The 15137-nt window shown below is 58.5% G+C and overlaps 1 protein-coding gene across 2 annotated transcripts; it reads left to right on the top strand.

Annotated features, from left to right (window-relative positions):
• The first annotated feature begins 1832 nt into the window (after positions 1-1832).
• LOC137441758 (prominin-1-A-like) lies at positions 1833-13413 on the top strand. 2 transcript variants are annotated; one of them, XM_068139518.1, is made up of 25 exons: positions 1833-2536; positions 2785-2935; positions 4189-4247; positions 4469-4674; positions 5080-5200; positions 5324-5387; positions 5823-5912; positions 6193-6383; positions 6462-6536; positions 6859-6922; positions 7198-7357; positions 7613-7765; positions 8240-8363; positions 8503-8594; positions 8817-8901; positions 9014-9157; positions 9371-9442; positions 9647-9736; positions 9866-9919; positions 10260-10340; positions 10660-10728; positions 10823-10912; positions 11164-11276; positions 12592-12609; positions 12983-13413. In XM_068139518.1, exons 1-25 carry the CDS (start codon positions 1976-1978, stop codon positions 13032-13034), a joined length of 2979 nt encoding a protein of 992 aa, XP_067995619.1. In that variant the 5' UTR covers positions 1833-1975; the 3' UTR covers positions 13035-13413. The 2 variants fall into 2 exon arrangements, with proteins under 2 accessions (XP_067995619.1, XP_067995620.1); XM_068139519.1 differs by lacking the exon at positions 1833-2536 and adding an exon at positions 2614-2693.
• The last annotated feature ends 1724 nt before the right edge of the window (positions 13414-15137 follow it).

The following is a 15137-nucleotide window of genomic DNA, read 5'->3' as shown; positions in this document are numbered from 1 at the left end:
GTTGATGGGGGCAAGGCAGGGGGAATGGGTGCTCTCCTTGTGCCCCCAGTGCCCTGGCAGGCAGTGTAGGCACAGGGCTCACTGTACTCCCAGGATGATGCTGGCTCGCCTCAGGCTGCTGGTTACCAGCCAGGCCCTGTTGGCTCCCTGCCACACCGTGGAAAGCACAAATCTCTGCAAGGACAGGGCGCAGGGCTGCTGGGCAACAGCCCTGTCCCTGAGCCAGAGCAAACAAGCAGCTTGGGGTCTGCTGGGACACCAAGGTGATAGGCATGTCCCCTGGTGAGCAGAGGGCAGCATGGTCCCCCTGCAGGAAGAGGACAGCAGCAGCTGAGTGGCATGGAGGTGTCCTGGTGGGGCAAAGGAGGGACAAGTGACCCAGCCCCCAGAGTGTGAGGCACTGCACCAGCCTCCATGGTGAGGAGCTACCCTGATCTTTCAGAAGCTGCCAGCACTGGGGACAGGATGTTGGCTTGTTCCCCCAGCCCAGGGCAGATAGTTGACCCCAAAGACAACATTTTGCTGTTCCCGTTGGGTGGAGGGTCAGGCAGCTGGGTCCAGCCCCCAGCCATGGGGATATAGCAGGCTTAAACTGAGTGCCTCATCCCATGCAAACCCCTGGCCAAATGTGCAGCGCAAGGAGCCTGCAGTAATGGGGGAGGAAAAGGGGATGTGGGGGAAACTAGGCTCTTAAAATAGGGCTGATGCAGTAGAGGGTGGAGTGTAGAATGGGCCACACTTCTCAGAGCAGGGGTAGGGCTTGGATTGACATCTGTGCAGGGGATGTCACTTGGACATCCTTCCCTCTGACAGGGCTGGGGTCAGTGGGGCTACAGGATACCTGTGCCAGGGTGGGAGCTCCTGGCTGGCCAGGTGGAAGCAGAATAGTTCCAGTGAGACCATAGAATGGTAGCACCTTAGGCTGAGGAGTCAACACTCCTGACATGAACCAAGCTTTAGCAGCCTCAATGGGATGCTCTAGGCTGAAGGGGAGCAATTCCCTGCAGAAGCAGATCCATCTGTGAAGGATCTCATGGATACCTGACCAGATCCTGCCCACACGTGTGGCAGGAGTACAGCTCCAAGGGCAGCTGTCCCTGTCCCATGCAGAGTCACCTGTGGCAGCCAGCAAGCCATCAGGTCTTGGGGGCCGAGGAGGGGGTATATGCAAAGGACATAGGGATATGGTTCACCTGGTTCCCTGCTGGTGCCTTCCCAAAAGCACATGGTGTCTCATGCAGGGATGCAGGGCTGGGCCAGGATCCAAGGACCATGCCGAGGCATTGGCTGCCCCAAGGAGGGGTGTGGAGAGGTGTGGGGTATGTTTGAGAGCTGTCATGGGGACAGGGTGGGCAGCGTGGGGGCCCTGGGCATAGGGTCTGCAACAGGGTGGGTTGCTGGAAGGGCCAGCACTGGGTCTCTGTGGGGTAGAAAGGGAGCATCACCTGGGGATGGGGCAGAGGGGCTGAGGGCACTGGGTAGAAGTTGGGGTCTCTAGGGGCAGATGCAGAATGACAGGGTGGGACTGGGCAGAAGCAGGCATTTCCCAGAGTCAGAAGAGGGGTGCTGGGGCAATTTAGGGCAGGAGCAGGAGGCCCCGCGGGGAGCGTCGGAGTGGGTGCAGGAGGGTCCCTGCCCGGGCGAGAGCGCGGAGGCTAGGACGGCCTCATGCTCTGGACAGACCCCAAAGGGCCGGGGCGGAAGGAACGGCCCCGTCCGGCCCTGCCCACCTCTCCCGGGGCAGCCGGTGCGGAGCCGATCAGAGAGCCTTGTCGAGTCCGGGAGCTCCCGCCGCCGCTGCTCGCCGGGACGCGCCCACCCGGTGCGTCCGCGATACAACCGGGAGCCCTTCCCTCGACCCCGCTGCAGCTCCTGAAGCCCCGGCAGGACCCCGGCGGCGAGCGGGGGGTGAAGGACCACCGGGCGGTGTGGTTCCCGAAGCGTGGGAGACCTTCTCGGCGGGCGAGGAGGGGGGATGGAACCGAACAGGCGCTGGCAGACCTCCAGCCTTGAGGGAACAATCCCGTCTGGGGGCCCCTGGGTCTGTCCCCCGCTGAACGGGATCGAGGAATGTATGGAAAACGCGAGGTCTGCTGCAATGCCCCACTCGGGATATTTTTTAAATACAGACCCTGGTTTTGTGGCCAGAGCTGGTTTGTTCCGAAGCTGTGGCAGGCCCGGGGCAGTCTGTCTCAAAGGGATACAGCTGGTGCTATGGTGGAGCATGTGGGATGGCTCATCATGGGATCACCACGGGTCAAACAGCTTCTGGATCAGGACAGGAAGAAACAAGAAAGGGCAGGGGAGCTCTGTGCAGGGCGGTGGGAGATGTTTCTTCCTGGTGCTTGGATTGGGACTGGTGGTGGACCCTGACCTCGGTATGGACGGCAGCCTGGGGCGGCCAGGTTGCAGGAGGTGTCAGGGACAGGGCGGGGCCATCCCGGCAGTTGCAGCTGAAACCATAAAGCCTGGGCGCTGGCACTGTGCAGCTTGGCCCTGCGGCAGACGTGGGCACACAGAGGTGCCAAAGGACAGGGTGAGTGCTTTGTCTTCACTTCATCCCCCACAGCCCCTCTGGAACCTCTTGGGAGGCTGGGTACCTCCTGCCTGGCACCCCCCCTTCTGCTCCTGGGACTCCCCATCCCTCCTTGGTGCTCTTCTGCAGCTATCTCCTTCCGGGCAGCAGCTGGCAGGTGCCTGATTTTTTTCTCCCTGTATTTCCTGCTCGGAAGCAGGGCAGTCCCTGTGCCCCAGCAACACCGACCTGTTTTTCTCTGTACCCAGGCACCCACTGGAGCTTCTGTGATGGAGCTGGGGAACGTCCCACAGCCTGCATATGGCCCAGGGCCTGTGGCACCAGGAGCCAGCACCCCGATCTTGGTGGCAATGGTACACGGCTTCCTGCAGCTGGTGCAGCCCAATGACCTGCCCGTAGGTGGGTGCATGGAGGGGGAGTGTGGGGCTGGTGATGGGGGAGTGGGGCTGCTTGGAGCTGCAGAGTCCTGAACCCTCTTGCACTGATGACTCTCCACCTGCAGTGCTGGGTTAGGAGGGGTATGGTGGGGAGGAAATGGAGGGGGGGTACCTGAGATCTGCCAGCTGTGTCCTGCCTGTGACCCATCACAACTGTGTGACAGTTTCAGGTGTGCCATAGGACAGACTTTGGTGGCAGTGTCACCTTGCAGAGTCCTGTCCCATCTTCTCTGCAGGTACCTTTATCCCACGCCCCAAGGAAAGGTGCAGAGCAAACTCTGTACTGCTTACAAGTTTGCGGGGTCCTTTCCCGGCTTGCAGCCCTCTGCTTGCAGGCAACAAGATGTGCTTAGGCAGGACCCATCTTGTGGGCACTGAAAGCAGCATGTCCCAGTGCCAGCATGGCAGCGGTGTAGGCACTCCCCATGTATAATCCCCTTGCCAGTGCTCACCCTTCCCCTGCCACCTCTGAGGCAATGTGCCACTGGCACAGCTCTGCCCTGATGTGGCTGCAGGTCAGCATGAGCAATGCCAGGGCACTGCGGCTCCTCAGTGTCCCCAGGTACAGCGCTGCTCACCTGGGGGGGGGGGTGGGGGTGGGGTGCCACTCTGGCTGCTGCCACTTTTGCTTCCTCCTTCCTTGGGCTCAGCCTCCGCTTGTCAGCAATTTGCTGGCAAACAACGTGATGGCTTTGTGGCCTTGCTTGTGTGACACAGATACTGGAATACAATCAAATGACCCTGAGTGCTAACATGGCTTGTAACTGAGGCCATAGGCCATGGGTAGGGCAAGCCCTGGGGAGGGAAGAGGCAGTGCAGTGCCAGGGACTCACCCCACAATGGCAGGTTTCTTTCTGGGGCTGGGCTGCAGGAGGGCAGTCCAAAGACATCAAATGTGGTTGTCAGAGCATCCTACCACAAGCCTGTTCCCAGGTGCCTGCTGGGGTGAGGATCTCCTTGCTCCATGAATCCCTGAGAAACTGGGGGCTGGCAATGCTTTTCCTGGGTGCCAAAGGGCTGTGCAACATGATGCCTGGGGAGGGACATCTGGAAGGGAGAAGCGTGCCATCGGCTCACAGCCACTCTGAGCCACAGTGCTGGAGCTAGGAGGTGTTGGGAGCCCCTCTCTGGGCTGAGCAGGGTGTGAGAGCCTCCTGGAGAGCCCCCCCAGTACCTAGTGCCTGCTCACAGACCTCTTCTCTCCTTCTCCCTCAGAACTGATCACAGATTTTCAGCAGCACCAGAGTGAGGACAGCAAGGAGCCAGTTCAGGAGGTGAGCAGGCAGCCAGGGCAGGGAGCTGACAGCCCCAGACTATCATGGGCTGGGGGATGCTTGTGGGTGCTGCTCTGAGTCTGAGCCCCGGGTGCTGGGCAGCAGCAAGGGGAGATGTGCAACAGCCTGGGGGGACCCATCCCACTCCATGGGATACTCTCAGAGATGGGGAGCCTTCAGGGACATCAGTGTTATGCTACCTCTCATTCTTCCTCTCCCAGCTGCTGGTCTATGAATTGGGTTTCCTGGTCTGTGCGGCCATCGGACTCCTCTTCATCATCCTGGTGCCCCTGGTGGGATGCTGCTTCTGCTGTTGCCGCCTCTGCGGGAACTGCGGGGGCCGCATGTACCAGAAGCAGGGCCGGCAGATGCGCTGCCGGCGCCGGGCGCTCTGGGCCTCGGCCCTGCTGGTTTCTGCTCTCCTCCTGTGAGTGCGCTTGCCGGGAGGCTCCAGATGGGACCCGAGGGTGGGTGGAAACGCTGGCGCTTGGCGGCTGTGCCAGGAAGCTGCCATTGTTCTCAGGAGCAGATCCCAGCGCGGCGGGACAAAGGAGAGGAAGCGGCGGCGGGAGGGGGAGCTGGCCCCGAGGGGCTGCGTGTTGGCCCGGTGCAGACCCTTCCCGACAGCTTCACTGTGGAGAGATGTGGGTTGGCCAGGCATCCGGCCTCTCCATGCCTCAGTTTCCCCCTGGGATGCTCTGGAAGCACGGCGCAGTGGCATGCTCTGGACCCTGCAGCCTGGGGTGGGTGTGGGTGGATTCCAAGGGTCCCCATGGTGGGAGCATCGGGACCAAGCTCCCCACATGCTGACCTTGCCACCCTCCCCTTGCAGGGCCGGTGACATCTGTGCCTTCATCAGCAACACCCGCTTCTCCCAGGCTGTGCATGGCACCTTCCCTAATGTCAACAACACCCTGGACAATGTGCACACCTATGTGGGCTCCATCCCTGAGGTACACCTGGTCCCCCTGCCCTGCCTGGGGTCTCTGATGAGGGCCCCTAGGGAAGGGTCACAGTGAGGCTGGAGGCAGGGGAGGGTTCCTACCGGCACTGATACCGCATCTCTGTCCCTGCAGCAAATCAATTTCATCATTGGCAGCAGCGATGTCCCTCTGGGCCATGCCAATCGCAGCCTGCAGGGTGAGGATGTACGGCAGAGGGGGGCTGGATCATCCCCATGTGCCTGTGGAGAGCTGCTCTGGAAGGGCTGAGGGTGCTTCGGGAACAGTGGTGTCCAGGGGTGCTATGTGGAGGTGCCTCACTGCCCTGCAGATGGTTGCTGACCTTGGTGGCCACTGGGCTGGTGTTCTCATGGGCTTGTCCAAAAGGAGTGGGTCTGGGGGGCTCCTCCAGGCTCCTGCTCTGCTTCAGCTGCTGCTTTCCCCCATTTAGGCTCCTGTCTAGTGAGAGTGGTGCTGGTGGTGGCAGAGTGGGGGTGTGCCCTCAGTCCCTTGCCTGGGGAGGGGTGGGTGTGGGATGGAGTCCTTGAGGGAGGGTCAGTGTTTTCAGCAGCTCCCTTGAAAGCCCTGGGACATGAGGGGTCTTGTCACTGATATGTCCATCCCACCTCTGCAGAAATTGGGCCCAACCTGGGTGGCATGATCATCTCAGACATCAGGAGCAGCACGGATGGGGCTTTGAGATCCCTCCAGAACGTCTTGCATGGTAGTACTTAATTTCCTGGAGGGCTGGCAGAGCCTTGGAAGGGACTCAGGGGGGTGTAGGGGCTGAGAGCAGTAGGTGCATGTTTCATAGGGCTCCTGGGGGGCGGGGGTGAGTGGAGTGGTCTGCCCAGCCTCCTAGCTGCAGCCTGGGGCAAATTCTGGGGCTTTGAGTTGTGCCTCTGTGTTGCACTTTTTGATGGGTCCTCCAGATTCAGCTGGGTGAGGTCAAGCCTCTGTTGCGCTGTCAGGATGAGGCCCTGACGCCCTCACTATCTCTGCAGGGATGGAGACGCTGGAAGCTGCCTTTGGCAGCATTGCTGACACTCGCTCACATCTTGAGGAGCTGCAGAGCAACTACAGCCGGCGGCTGGCCAGCCTGCGGGACAGCCTCAACCAGACCCTGCAGGACTGCGGCCACCCCTGCGGCAACGTGTCCCTGAATGGCCTCGCCTTCAGCACCAACTTCAGCACGGTCAGGAGGGGCAGGGCATGAGGCCGGGGCCCACACAGCCCTTTCCCCAGCCCCCTCACCTCTGGCTCTTCCCCTCAGATCCCCAGTGTGGAGCGGCAGCTGGAGGCACTGGGTGATGTGTCTGGCTCCAATGTAACAGCCGAGTTGGAGAAGGTAAGGGGTCCTCCCCTGCGTGCAGGCACAGGGCTGGGTGCTCCTGGCGCTGCTGGGGCTGTGCTCTGAGGGGGTGGCTTAGGAAGAGCCCTGCTGGGTTTTAATTCCTGTTGCATGGAGGGGAGTGCCTGTTAGAGGTCTGCCTTGGCTAGAGCCTGCCTGCTTGTCCCTGCCACCCCTGGGCACTGGCATGGTCAGGGCTGAGTGCTGGGGGAGCCTGGCTGTCCTGTGCCACTGGGGCCTCAGGACAGAGGGAATGTGCTGCTCAGCACTGGGTGGCAAGCACAGGCATCAGCTGCACACCATGCATCCCTGGATACAGGTTAACAGCACGCTGGCCATGATCCCTGATGAGGTGCAACAGCAGTCCCAGGATGTGGTGACAAGTAAGCAGAGCTTTGTGCCCCGTGTGCCTTTCCCAGGGCTTCATACTGCCTTCTCATCCCATCACTGCCTGAAGGCTTCTCTTGCTGCCCCTTCCCACTGCCTGCAGCCCTGGCTGTCTCCACATCCCCATGTACTATCATGCTGATGCCATCCCTGACCAAAGCCCACCCCCTTCCCATCCTCTCCAAGTCCCTGCTGCCCCAGGCTCATCTGCCCCAGATAAGCAGGACCCAAGCATCAGTTCACAGCACCAACATGGCTATGTCCCCTGTAGAGACTCAGGACCAGCTGGGCTTCATCAGGAAGGAGATCAGGAGTTTGCAGGAGCAGTTGCCATTCCCAGACGTGGAGGAGAATGTCAATGCCTTTGTGGACAATGCCATATTGGTGCTGGAGGAGAACAGGGAGCTGATCATTGCCTTGGATGGGCTCAGGTAGACAAGGGGTTGCTGCATGATCTGGCTGTCTTGTCTGGAGAGTCTCAAGCTCTTGGTTGCTGGAGATCAGGGCTTGCTGGGTGAGGGTACTGTGGGGACAGGGTAGCCAGAGCTGTGCCTTACAGGCACCCATCCCTCTTTTCTGCTGGGGTGCCTGCAGTTTTTTTCCTCCATGTAAAGGTAGCTCGTGGAATGCTTGACACCACTCAAGGTGCCAGGTTGTGCTGACTCCTGCCTCTCCTCTTGCCCCAGGTGGAGCGTGTATACCCTCCTGTGCTGCATGGTGCTGCTGGTGGTCCTCTGCAACCTCTTTGGGCTGCTGCTTGGTCCCTCAGGGCTGAAGGAGGATGTGCTGCCTACACAGCGCAGCAGCCTCTCCAACGCCGGCGGGAACTTCTTCATGGCGTGAGACTCCCTTTGCCTTGGAGGATGGGTGTGGGAGCAGTGGGGTGGGTGGGCAGGGCTGGCCTGGGAATGCTTAAGCTCCTAAATCATTCAAATGATTGTGGCTTACTGGCCTGCCTCATAGCAACTCACCATGCAGGTGGTAAAGACCAGGTGCCAGTGAAAAAGGTGTTTGGGCAGAGTCCATTCACCCTCTGCTGTCAGGGACCTGGCAGTGTGTGTGATCCTGCAGCACTACTTTGGCTTGCAAAGCTGAGGGAAGCTACACTGGGGTCTGAGCCCAAGGTACAGCTTGTCCATGCTCTGGGGGCCAAAGGCCTATAGAGCAGAGATGTGCTTGTGGGAATGGGGGTGCTCCTTGCCAATGCTGCATGCAAGAGGTGTGCAGGCTCTGGGCCTTGGAGCTGGAGGCAGTTCTAGCACCAATGCTGGGGCAAAGGGCCTGGGGTGCTGATGGCATCTCTGTCCTGGCAGAGGGGTTGGCTTCAGCTTCATCTTCTCCTGGCTGCTGATGCTGGTGGTGTTGATCATCTTTGTGCTGGGGGGGAACATCTACATGGTCATCTGCAAGTCCTGGCACAGCCAGCAGCTCTTCCAGGTGAGCTCCCTGTGGAACGATGCCCCCTCCCTGGAGCCGCTGCAGCCTTTCCCATGGCTGCTGGTGGAGCGAAGGCAGTGCTGGTTGGTTTGGGATACTCTTTTCAGGTGTCCTGCTCTATTTTTTTCCATGTCCTCAGCTCCTAGATGAGCCTGGACTGATACCTGGCTTCAACCTGTCAGAGCTGCTGGGCCAGGAGGCTGGTAGCACAAACTTCTCGGAGATGTACAGGTGGGTCCCAGCCCTTGCACTGTGTCTTTTGGGAGGGCTACAGCTGCTTGGTGCCTTTAGGTACTCCATGGATGGAGGTAGCTTGCCCTACCTGTCCTGGTTGTGGGCAGGTGTCAGTGCCAGGGAGGAGTGAGCTGACTTGTCCATACTTGTGAGGACATGCTTCTGGGAGGGCATGTCCCTCACCTGCCCTGTTTTTAGCACCGTGTTCCCTTCCTGCAGGGAGTGCCAGCAAGATGCTGCCCTGTGGCAAACGCTGCACCTGGACAAAAGTGTGTCCCTGGATGAACTCTTGAACATCAGCCAGGTGGGCATGGGGGTGCCAGGGTCTGGGGAGCAGGGCTGGGGTGCAGGGCAGGCACTGGGGGGACACTGAGAGGCCAGCACTATGCCCTATCATGGATTGTCTTGTCTGGCAGTACACTGGACAGATCTCCACAGCCTTTGAGAAGACAAACATCACCCTGAGCTCCATCTCCCTGCTCAGCCAGACCCAGAGAGACTTGCTGCAAAATGCCAGCCGGGATGGGCTACCCCCCGACTTTAACCTCACCCTGGACCAGGTGGGCTGGGGGCAGCTTGATGTTGGGATGGTGGGTCTGGATGTGTGTTGAGGGTCCCTCTACAGGCTCCTGTGGTGTCCCTCTTACCCCTTGGGCAATTGGATGCTCCTCTACCTGGGAGGATCTGACTTCTCTCTGTCCTGCAGGGATGGGCTATGCCCTCCTGCTGTGAGCCCCATTCCCTGTTCTCATAGCTCTCTCTGCCTTTTCTAGCTGCATCAGAATGTGACCAAGGAAAGCCTTTTGGACCTGGCTGCAGAGCTGGAGCAGCTAGCAGACAAAGAGGTGAGAGACTGTGGCATCCCAGGGCCGTGGCCACCCTGTCCCTAAAGTCACTGGCTGCAGCAGCTCCTCTGCAGACCTACTTGGTTGCCAAAGAAAATCAAGGTCCTTCGCCCTTGCCTAGCTCTTTTCTCCAGCCCAGCCCCACCATCAAATAGCTATGGTAGGACAGGGTCCCCGGGGCACTGCTAACTGCATCTCCTCTAGGACACAGGCACCAAAGAGAGCCTGAAGGATAATGCTAGGGAGCTGAGGAAGCTTAATGAGGAGCTGCAGAAAAGCTTCTCTGGGCTGCTGGTGAGTGATGCTGGGGTGGGGAAGGATCTGGGGTGATGGCTTGGGTTCCACCAGAGCTTGAAGCCTGCTGGTGGAGTCTTGCCTGAGCTATGAGGCTTGCATCTCTGAATACCCTCTCATCATTCCCAGAAACACTTGGAGGAAGACATCTACTCAGTGCAGAGTGTGGCTGTCCACCTCGAGGTAAGCAGCACAATGGGGTGTCCTGACTAGACCCCAGTCTGGGAGCACCCTGCAAAGCCCCCATGAGGTCCTGCAGTGAAGATGGTGGAAGCTGTGGGGCTGGGGGCTGCTGTGGGACTCCCCAGGCAGGCACTGTAGGGGCTGTTCATGGGGAGTTAAGAGGCACATATCATGGACCCTGCCTTGCACAGGCTCCCTCCACCTGAAGTATTTGGGCACCATCAGTGTGTGACTGCTGGGGACACCCCAGCTCAGAGACACTGCATTCTAGAGGCTGCTGCCAGTGGGGTGGGGGATGCTAGGCCCCCCATCAGGCTGCTAAAAACAACTTTCACCTCAGGCACAGACAAAGGACACGCTGGACAAAGCCAGTGAAACCCAGGAGTTCCTGGATAAGGAGATGGCAAACATCATCAAGAATGTAAGCTCACCTTGCCCTGATGCCAGGCCACCTGGTGGAGAAGTGACTGGACCCTCACCCCAAGTTCTCCTTCTGCATAGGGCTGCCAGGCAATGCCTGGTTGCTTGTCCTGCCCTGTTGTCCTCCCTGGGGGTCCCCTACATTCTTGGATGCCTTCCCCTCTTACAGCACCCTAGCCAAGGGGCCAGGGTGGGTGAGGGCTTGCAGCCCCATTGCTGCTGGGTTGAGGTGGTCTGACAGCTCTGATCCGGCCATGGAGGGGACACGGAGCGCAGTGGGGGTGCAGCACACAGACTCTCTGCTTGCCCCTTTGCTACAGGAGACGTTGGCTTTTGTGGACCTGCTGCTGGACTTTTTTGAGACCTACGTCTCCTGGGCCAAGAGTGCAGTAAGCTGAGCCTTTCTCAGTGGGGTGGAGGGAAGGGAAGCTCAGGCTGCATGGATTAGGGGACATTCTGACACATTCTGTCCTGCGTGCTCAGCTAACAAGAGATGTGGCACGTTGCAAGCCCATAGCTCAGACTCTGGATGACACGGAGGCCATCATGTGTGACTACCTCCTGGACTCTCTGGTGAGTGTAGCAGTGATATGTAGGGTGGCAATGAGGTCCCCTTGTCCCCGCCATGTGCAGAAGGAGGGGGACCTGTATCTGTCTCAAGCGAGCAGGGGTCAGCATCTCCCCAGTGGATTGCTGTGCCTAAGAGCAAAGGTCAGGCTGTGAGAAGCTCTGTGTGGGTGGTCTTTGCTGGGGGGGAAAGCCTGGGAGCTGAAGAGGCTCTTCCAATTGCTGTCTTGCCCTGATAAATCTCCCCCTGCACCCAGAATGCCTTCTGGTTCAGCCTGGGTTGGTGCACCTTCTTCTTGCTGCCCAGCATCATCCTGACAGTCAGACTGGCCAAGTTTTACCGCCGCATGCACATCGCTGACGTCTACAGGTGAGGAGCTGCCGGCCCCCTGCTACCATGCTGGGTTTGGGGTCCCCTGAGCACTTCAAACAGCTCCTTCATGTGCCTCACTGATGCCCATGGAGCTGATCCTTGTGGCTGTCAGCTTCTGAGGACAGAGATGTTTAGGAGAAGAGCCTGGCTCTTCATGCTTGGCAGTCCACTGGGCAGCTTGAGTCACAGAATCCTTTTGGTTGGAAAAGGCCTTTAAGATTGATCATTGAGAGTCCAGCTGGTAACCCAGCACTGCCAGGTCACCATTAAGCCATGTCCCTCAGCACCACATCTATGTGGTTTTTAAATGCCTCCAGGGATGGTGACTCCACACCTTCCCTGAGCAGCCTGTTTCAGGGTTTGTATGGCAGGGCTGCAGCCCTCAGCCTGGCCCCACAGTCTGCTGCCTGACTAGATCTGCTTTTTGTCCTGGGGCCCCCAAAAGGCAGCATTTGGATGTTGCCACAGAACATAATGACCGGTGTGGTTGGTGTCACTGCCACGAGGGTGCAGTGCTTGCTCATGTGCCCGTAGCCAACCACAGCTCAGGGTTGCCTCTCAACCCTCTGGGAACCTCTGACTGGCAGCCCCACCACCAGCGTAGCCACCAATACCTGAGGGTAGTAAGTGGTTCCCAGTTGGATTTCCAGCTGCTGCTGGCTATAGCTTGGCCATGGGATGCAGCTGGTTTGACGGAGTTTCTCCAGCCCTAGCCCACCATGTGCCACCCCTCTGCTCTAGGATCACAGCCACCTGGGCAGTTGAGGTCTACAGCACCTCCATGCCCATCATGGCTTCAGCCAGGCTTCCTTCCCCTACCTGCCCCACTGCTCCTTGCTCTGTGGATGTCTCCCAGGACCCATGCTGGGGTTGTACACGGTGCATGCAGGATGTAACACTGAGCCAGGCTATGCCCTGCCAGTGCCTGTCTCCACCAGTGGCCCTGGTGCCTTTTACTTCCCCTCACAGCCAATGGCTGAGCTGACTGGAGACATGGGCTCAGCTGCCAGGGAACGTGGGGGAACTGAAATCATGGTGGGGCAGCCATGTGCCACTGCACGAGGGGATGTGTGGGCCCTGGCTCTGCCTGCCCAGGGAAGGTGCAGTGGTGCTTTGAGGGCAGCAATGTTTGAGGGGCTGCAGGAGCCCATGCCCTGTGTCCAGATTGGACAGCTGGTATGGAGGGGACCATAGCAGCCAGCACTCCCACACCAGTGTTCTCCTGGTGTGCCCCAGGGAATACCTTGTCCTGGGAGGCCTCACTGACACTGCGTTCTCTCTTCCCCCCCCCCCCCCCTTTCATTTCCTCCAGGAATGAAGCCTTGGAGATGTAAGTAGCAGTGCCAGGTCTCTGTGTGGGATGTGGGGCAGCTCCTGTTGTATGAGAACAGAGGGAGGGGGGCAAGAACAGGTGAGTGCAGGTCAAGGAGAGTGCTGGTACCAGGAAAGGACTGGGGAGGTGGAACTTCTGAGGCATAGGCTGTTCTAGAGTCCTCCCATTACCTTCCCATGCTCCTAAGTGTGGGCTGCTGCTGCTTGCAGCCTCTGCCAAACTGGTGGAGGGGGTGTGTGTCTTCATACCCTCTTCCCTGTAAAGGTGAGCAAGAGCTAGGATGACATTTGGCTATCTCTATGCACCCTGGGCTGTCCCCTGCTCTCCTGTGTGGCTGGGGGCCATGACATAGTTGACCTTGGTTTTGCAGGCCACCCACGCTCAACCTCTACCAACTCCCTCGTCCGTCCATGAGGTATTAGCTCCCACTGCTCACAGCACAGGCATGCAGGAGATGGACACGTCAGACCTGTCTGCTGCAGCTTCTCCCTGCACTGTGGAGCAGGATGGGAGCTTGGATGAAACCCCTTCCCCAGTTCCCATGATGTGACAATGCCCTGACATGAGGGTGTGTGGTGTGTGCGCCCCTTGTACCACCCTATGGTGTCACTGGACCCTGCGGGCTCAGGACAGCTTTTGCCACCCATGCCACCACAGCCTGTGCTGCTGGCCAGCAGGAACCTGCTTCCCAAGGCCCCTCCCTCAAATACCATGGCTATTTATTGTGCAGGGAGCCTGACTCTTTCCAAGGTTGTGATTTTTGGTATGAAACAATAAAAGGGGTGCTCATGTGCACTGCAGGATGTGGCTGCTCTCTTCACATCTGGCTGTGCTGGAAGGACACAGGGCAAGGGAAGGTTCCTCACCACCGGTGCAAGCTAGAACTGTGCTTGGGACTAGAAAGCTCTTGCTGGAGTCTGCAAGTATGCCATCTACAGCTTGCTTTTGGGAGTCATGACCCACCCCATGGGTCGATTCAAGACCACTGCTCACTGTCACCAGGGCTGGGTGATGTTCCTTTCACTGGACAACCCTTTGCACCTGCATGCAAATAACTGACCATGGGTGCAGACCAAGTTGCTCTTGACTTAGGTGCAAGTGCTGCTTTGTGCTGCTCCTAGGTGCAAGCACAGTGCCCATCCTGAAAGCTGGGTCAGGCACAGGGGAGCACACCTGCACAGCTTGACTAATTTCCTCTGTTGCAAAGTCCAAGTCCCTCTGGCCAGCTTGCCCTCTGCTGTGTGCATCTGCTTTATTGCTTTTTCCTTTTGCTTTCAGATCTTCTAATTACTATTTTTTCCTTCAGGCATTATCTGAAGCTGCACTGGCCTTACCTCCTGCTATCTCCCCCAGCACATGTCCTAACCATAGAGAGCTCTGTGCTTGCCTCTTGCCCAGTTGAGTATGTCCTGGGGCCTGGCTTCCCCAGGGATGCCCACCCTTTCTGGTCTTTGGGATAGGACAGTATTTAGCTCAGTTTCATCTCTACTTGCTCTGCCTTTGCTCTCCCTTACCCTAAACCCTCAGCCTTCCAAGATGTGTGAGTTCTGTGCTTGTCTAGGGGCTGTGTGTGTAGGTTCCGAGCCCCAGGCTGTCCCCCTCACACAGTGTTCCCTGCTTCCTCTTCCCTTGCTGTGCCTTGGGGACACCAGCCTGTGCAGGACTGCTGCTGGCTTTGCAGGTGCTGCTGCCTCCCTGCTCAGCCTTCAGCCACAGCCTTTTCTTCCCTGCTGAGCTTGTGCTGGAAGGCAGGAAGCTTGATCCTCCTCCTTCATTGTGTCACTGTGGCCACCTGCATCCAAACCCAGCCCTGGCAATGAAAAATTTTCCCCAAATTACTGCACAGCCATTGCTGGGGCTCAGTAGCATCCCAAGTAGCACTGCCCCAGGGCAGCATCCCTGGAACCATGGTTCTGAGAGGGGCCTAGGCCTGTCTTCCCTTGGAGAGATTCGTGTCAGGTAGGGTCATCAGCAGCTTGGGGATGAAGCAAAAGCAACTTACTGCAAAATGACTGCAGTGGCTGCCACCAGCCCTTCTTTCAGGCCAGGCTCCTTCCAGTGTTGTAAGTAGCAGCTGTCAAAATCCACTTTCCTGGCACAGGAAGGAAACTAGCAGTGTCCCACCACCACAGCACAAGGCCCACCATAAGGAAGGTCTCATCAGTGGCCAGCCAGCCTCTAGAGAACAATTGCAGCACTTCCTCTTCCTCTTTGCCAGGCTTTTTTTCACCACAGGGACTTTCTGCAGCTGAGCTCTTCTCTGGTAGAGGCTTTGCTCCACCTTTACAGCAATTTGATAAACCAGAATCCCTCCAAGAGCAGCTCTGCCACTGAGTGGTCAGGGGGCTCCTGCCAGGGCCAGCCTGGTGCTCCCTGTTGTTCCTGGCTGGAAAACTAGCAAAGGGACAAGTTGGAGCCCTTGCAAAAAAATTTGTTCCTTCCTCAACTGCACTTCTGGGTCCTGCTCCAACCATGCACTGCCTGGATGGTCCTTCTCTGCAGCATGTCCACTCATGCCTGCCCAC

This window comes from Melanerpes formicivorus, unplaced genomic scaffold (genome assembly GCF_026170545.1).
Source record: "Melanerpes formicivorus ecotype bairdi unplaced genomic scaffold, bMelFor1.0.p_v2 SCAF_6, whole genome shotgun sequence".
NCBI classification, from domain to species: Eukaryota; Metazoa; Chordata; class Aves; order Piciformes; family Picidae; genus Melanerpes; species Melanerpes formicivorus.
Note: the sequence above shows the minus strand (reverse complement) of the source record. Positions and strands in the feature narration are given on the sequence as shown.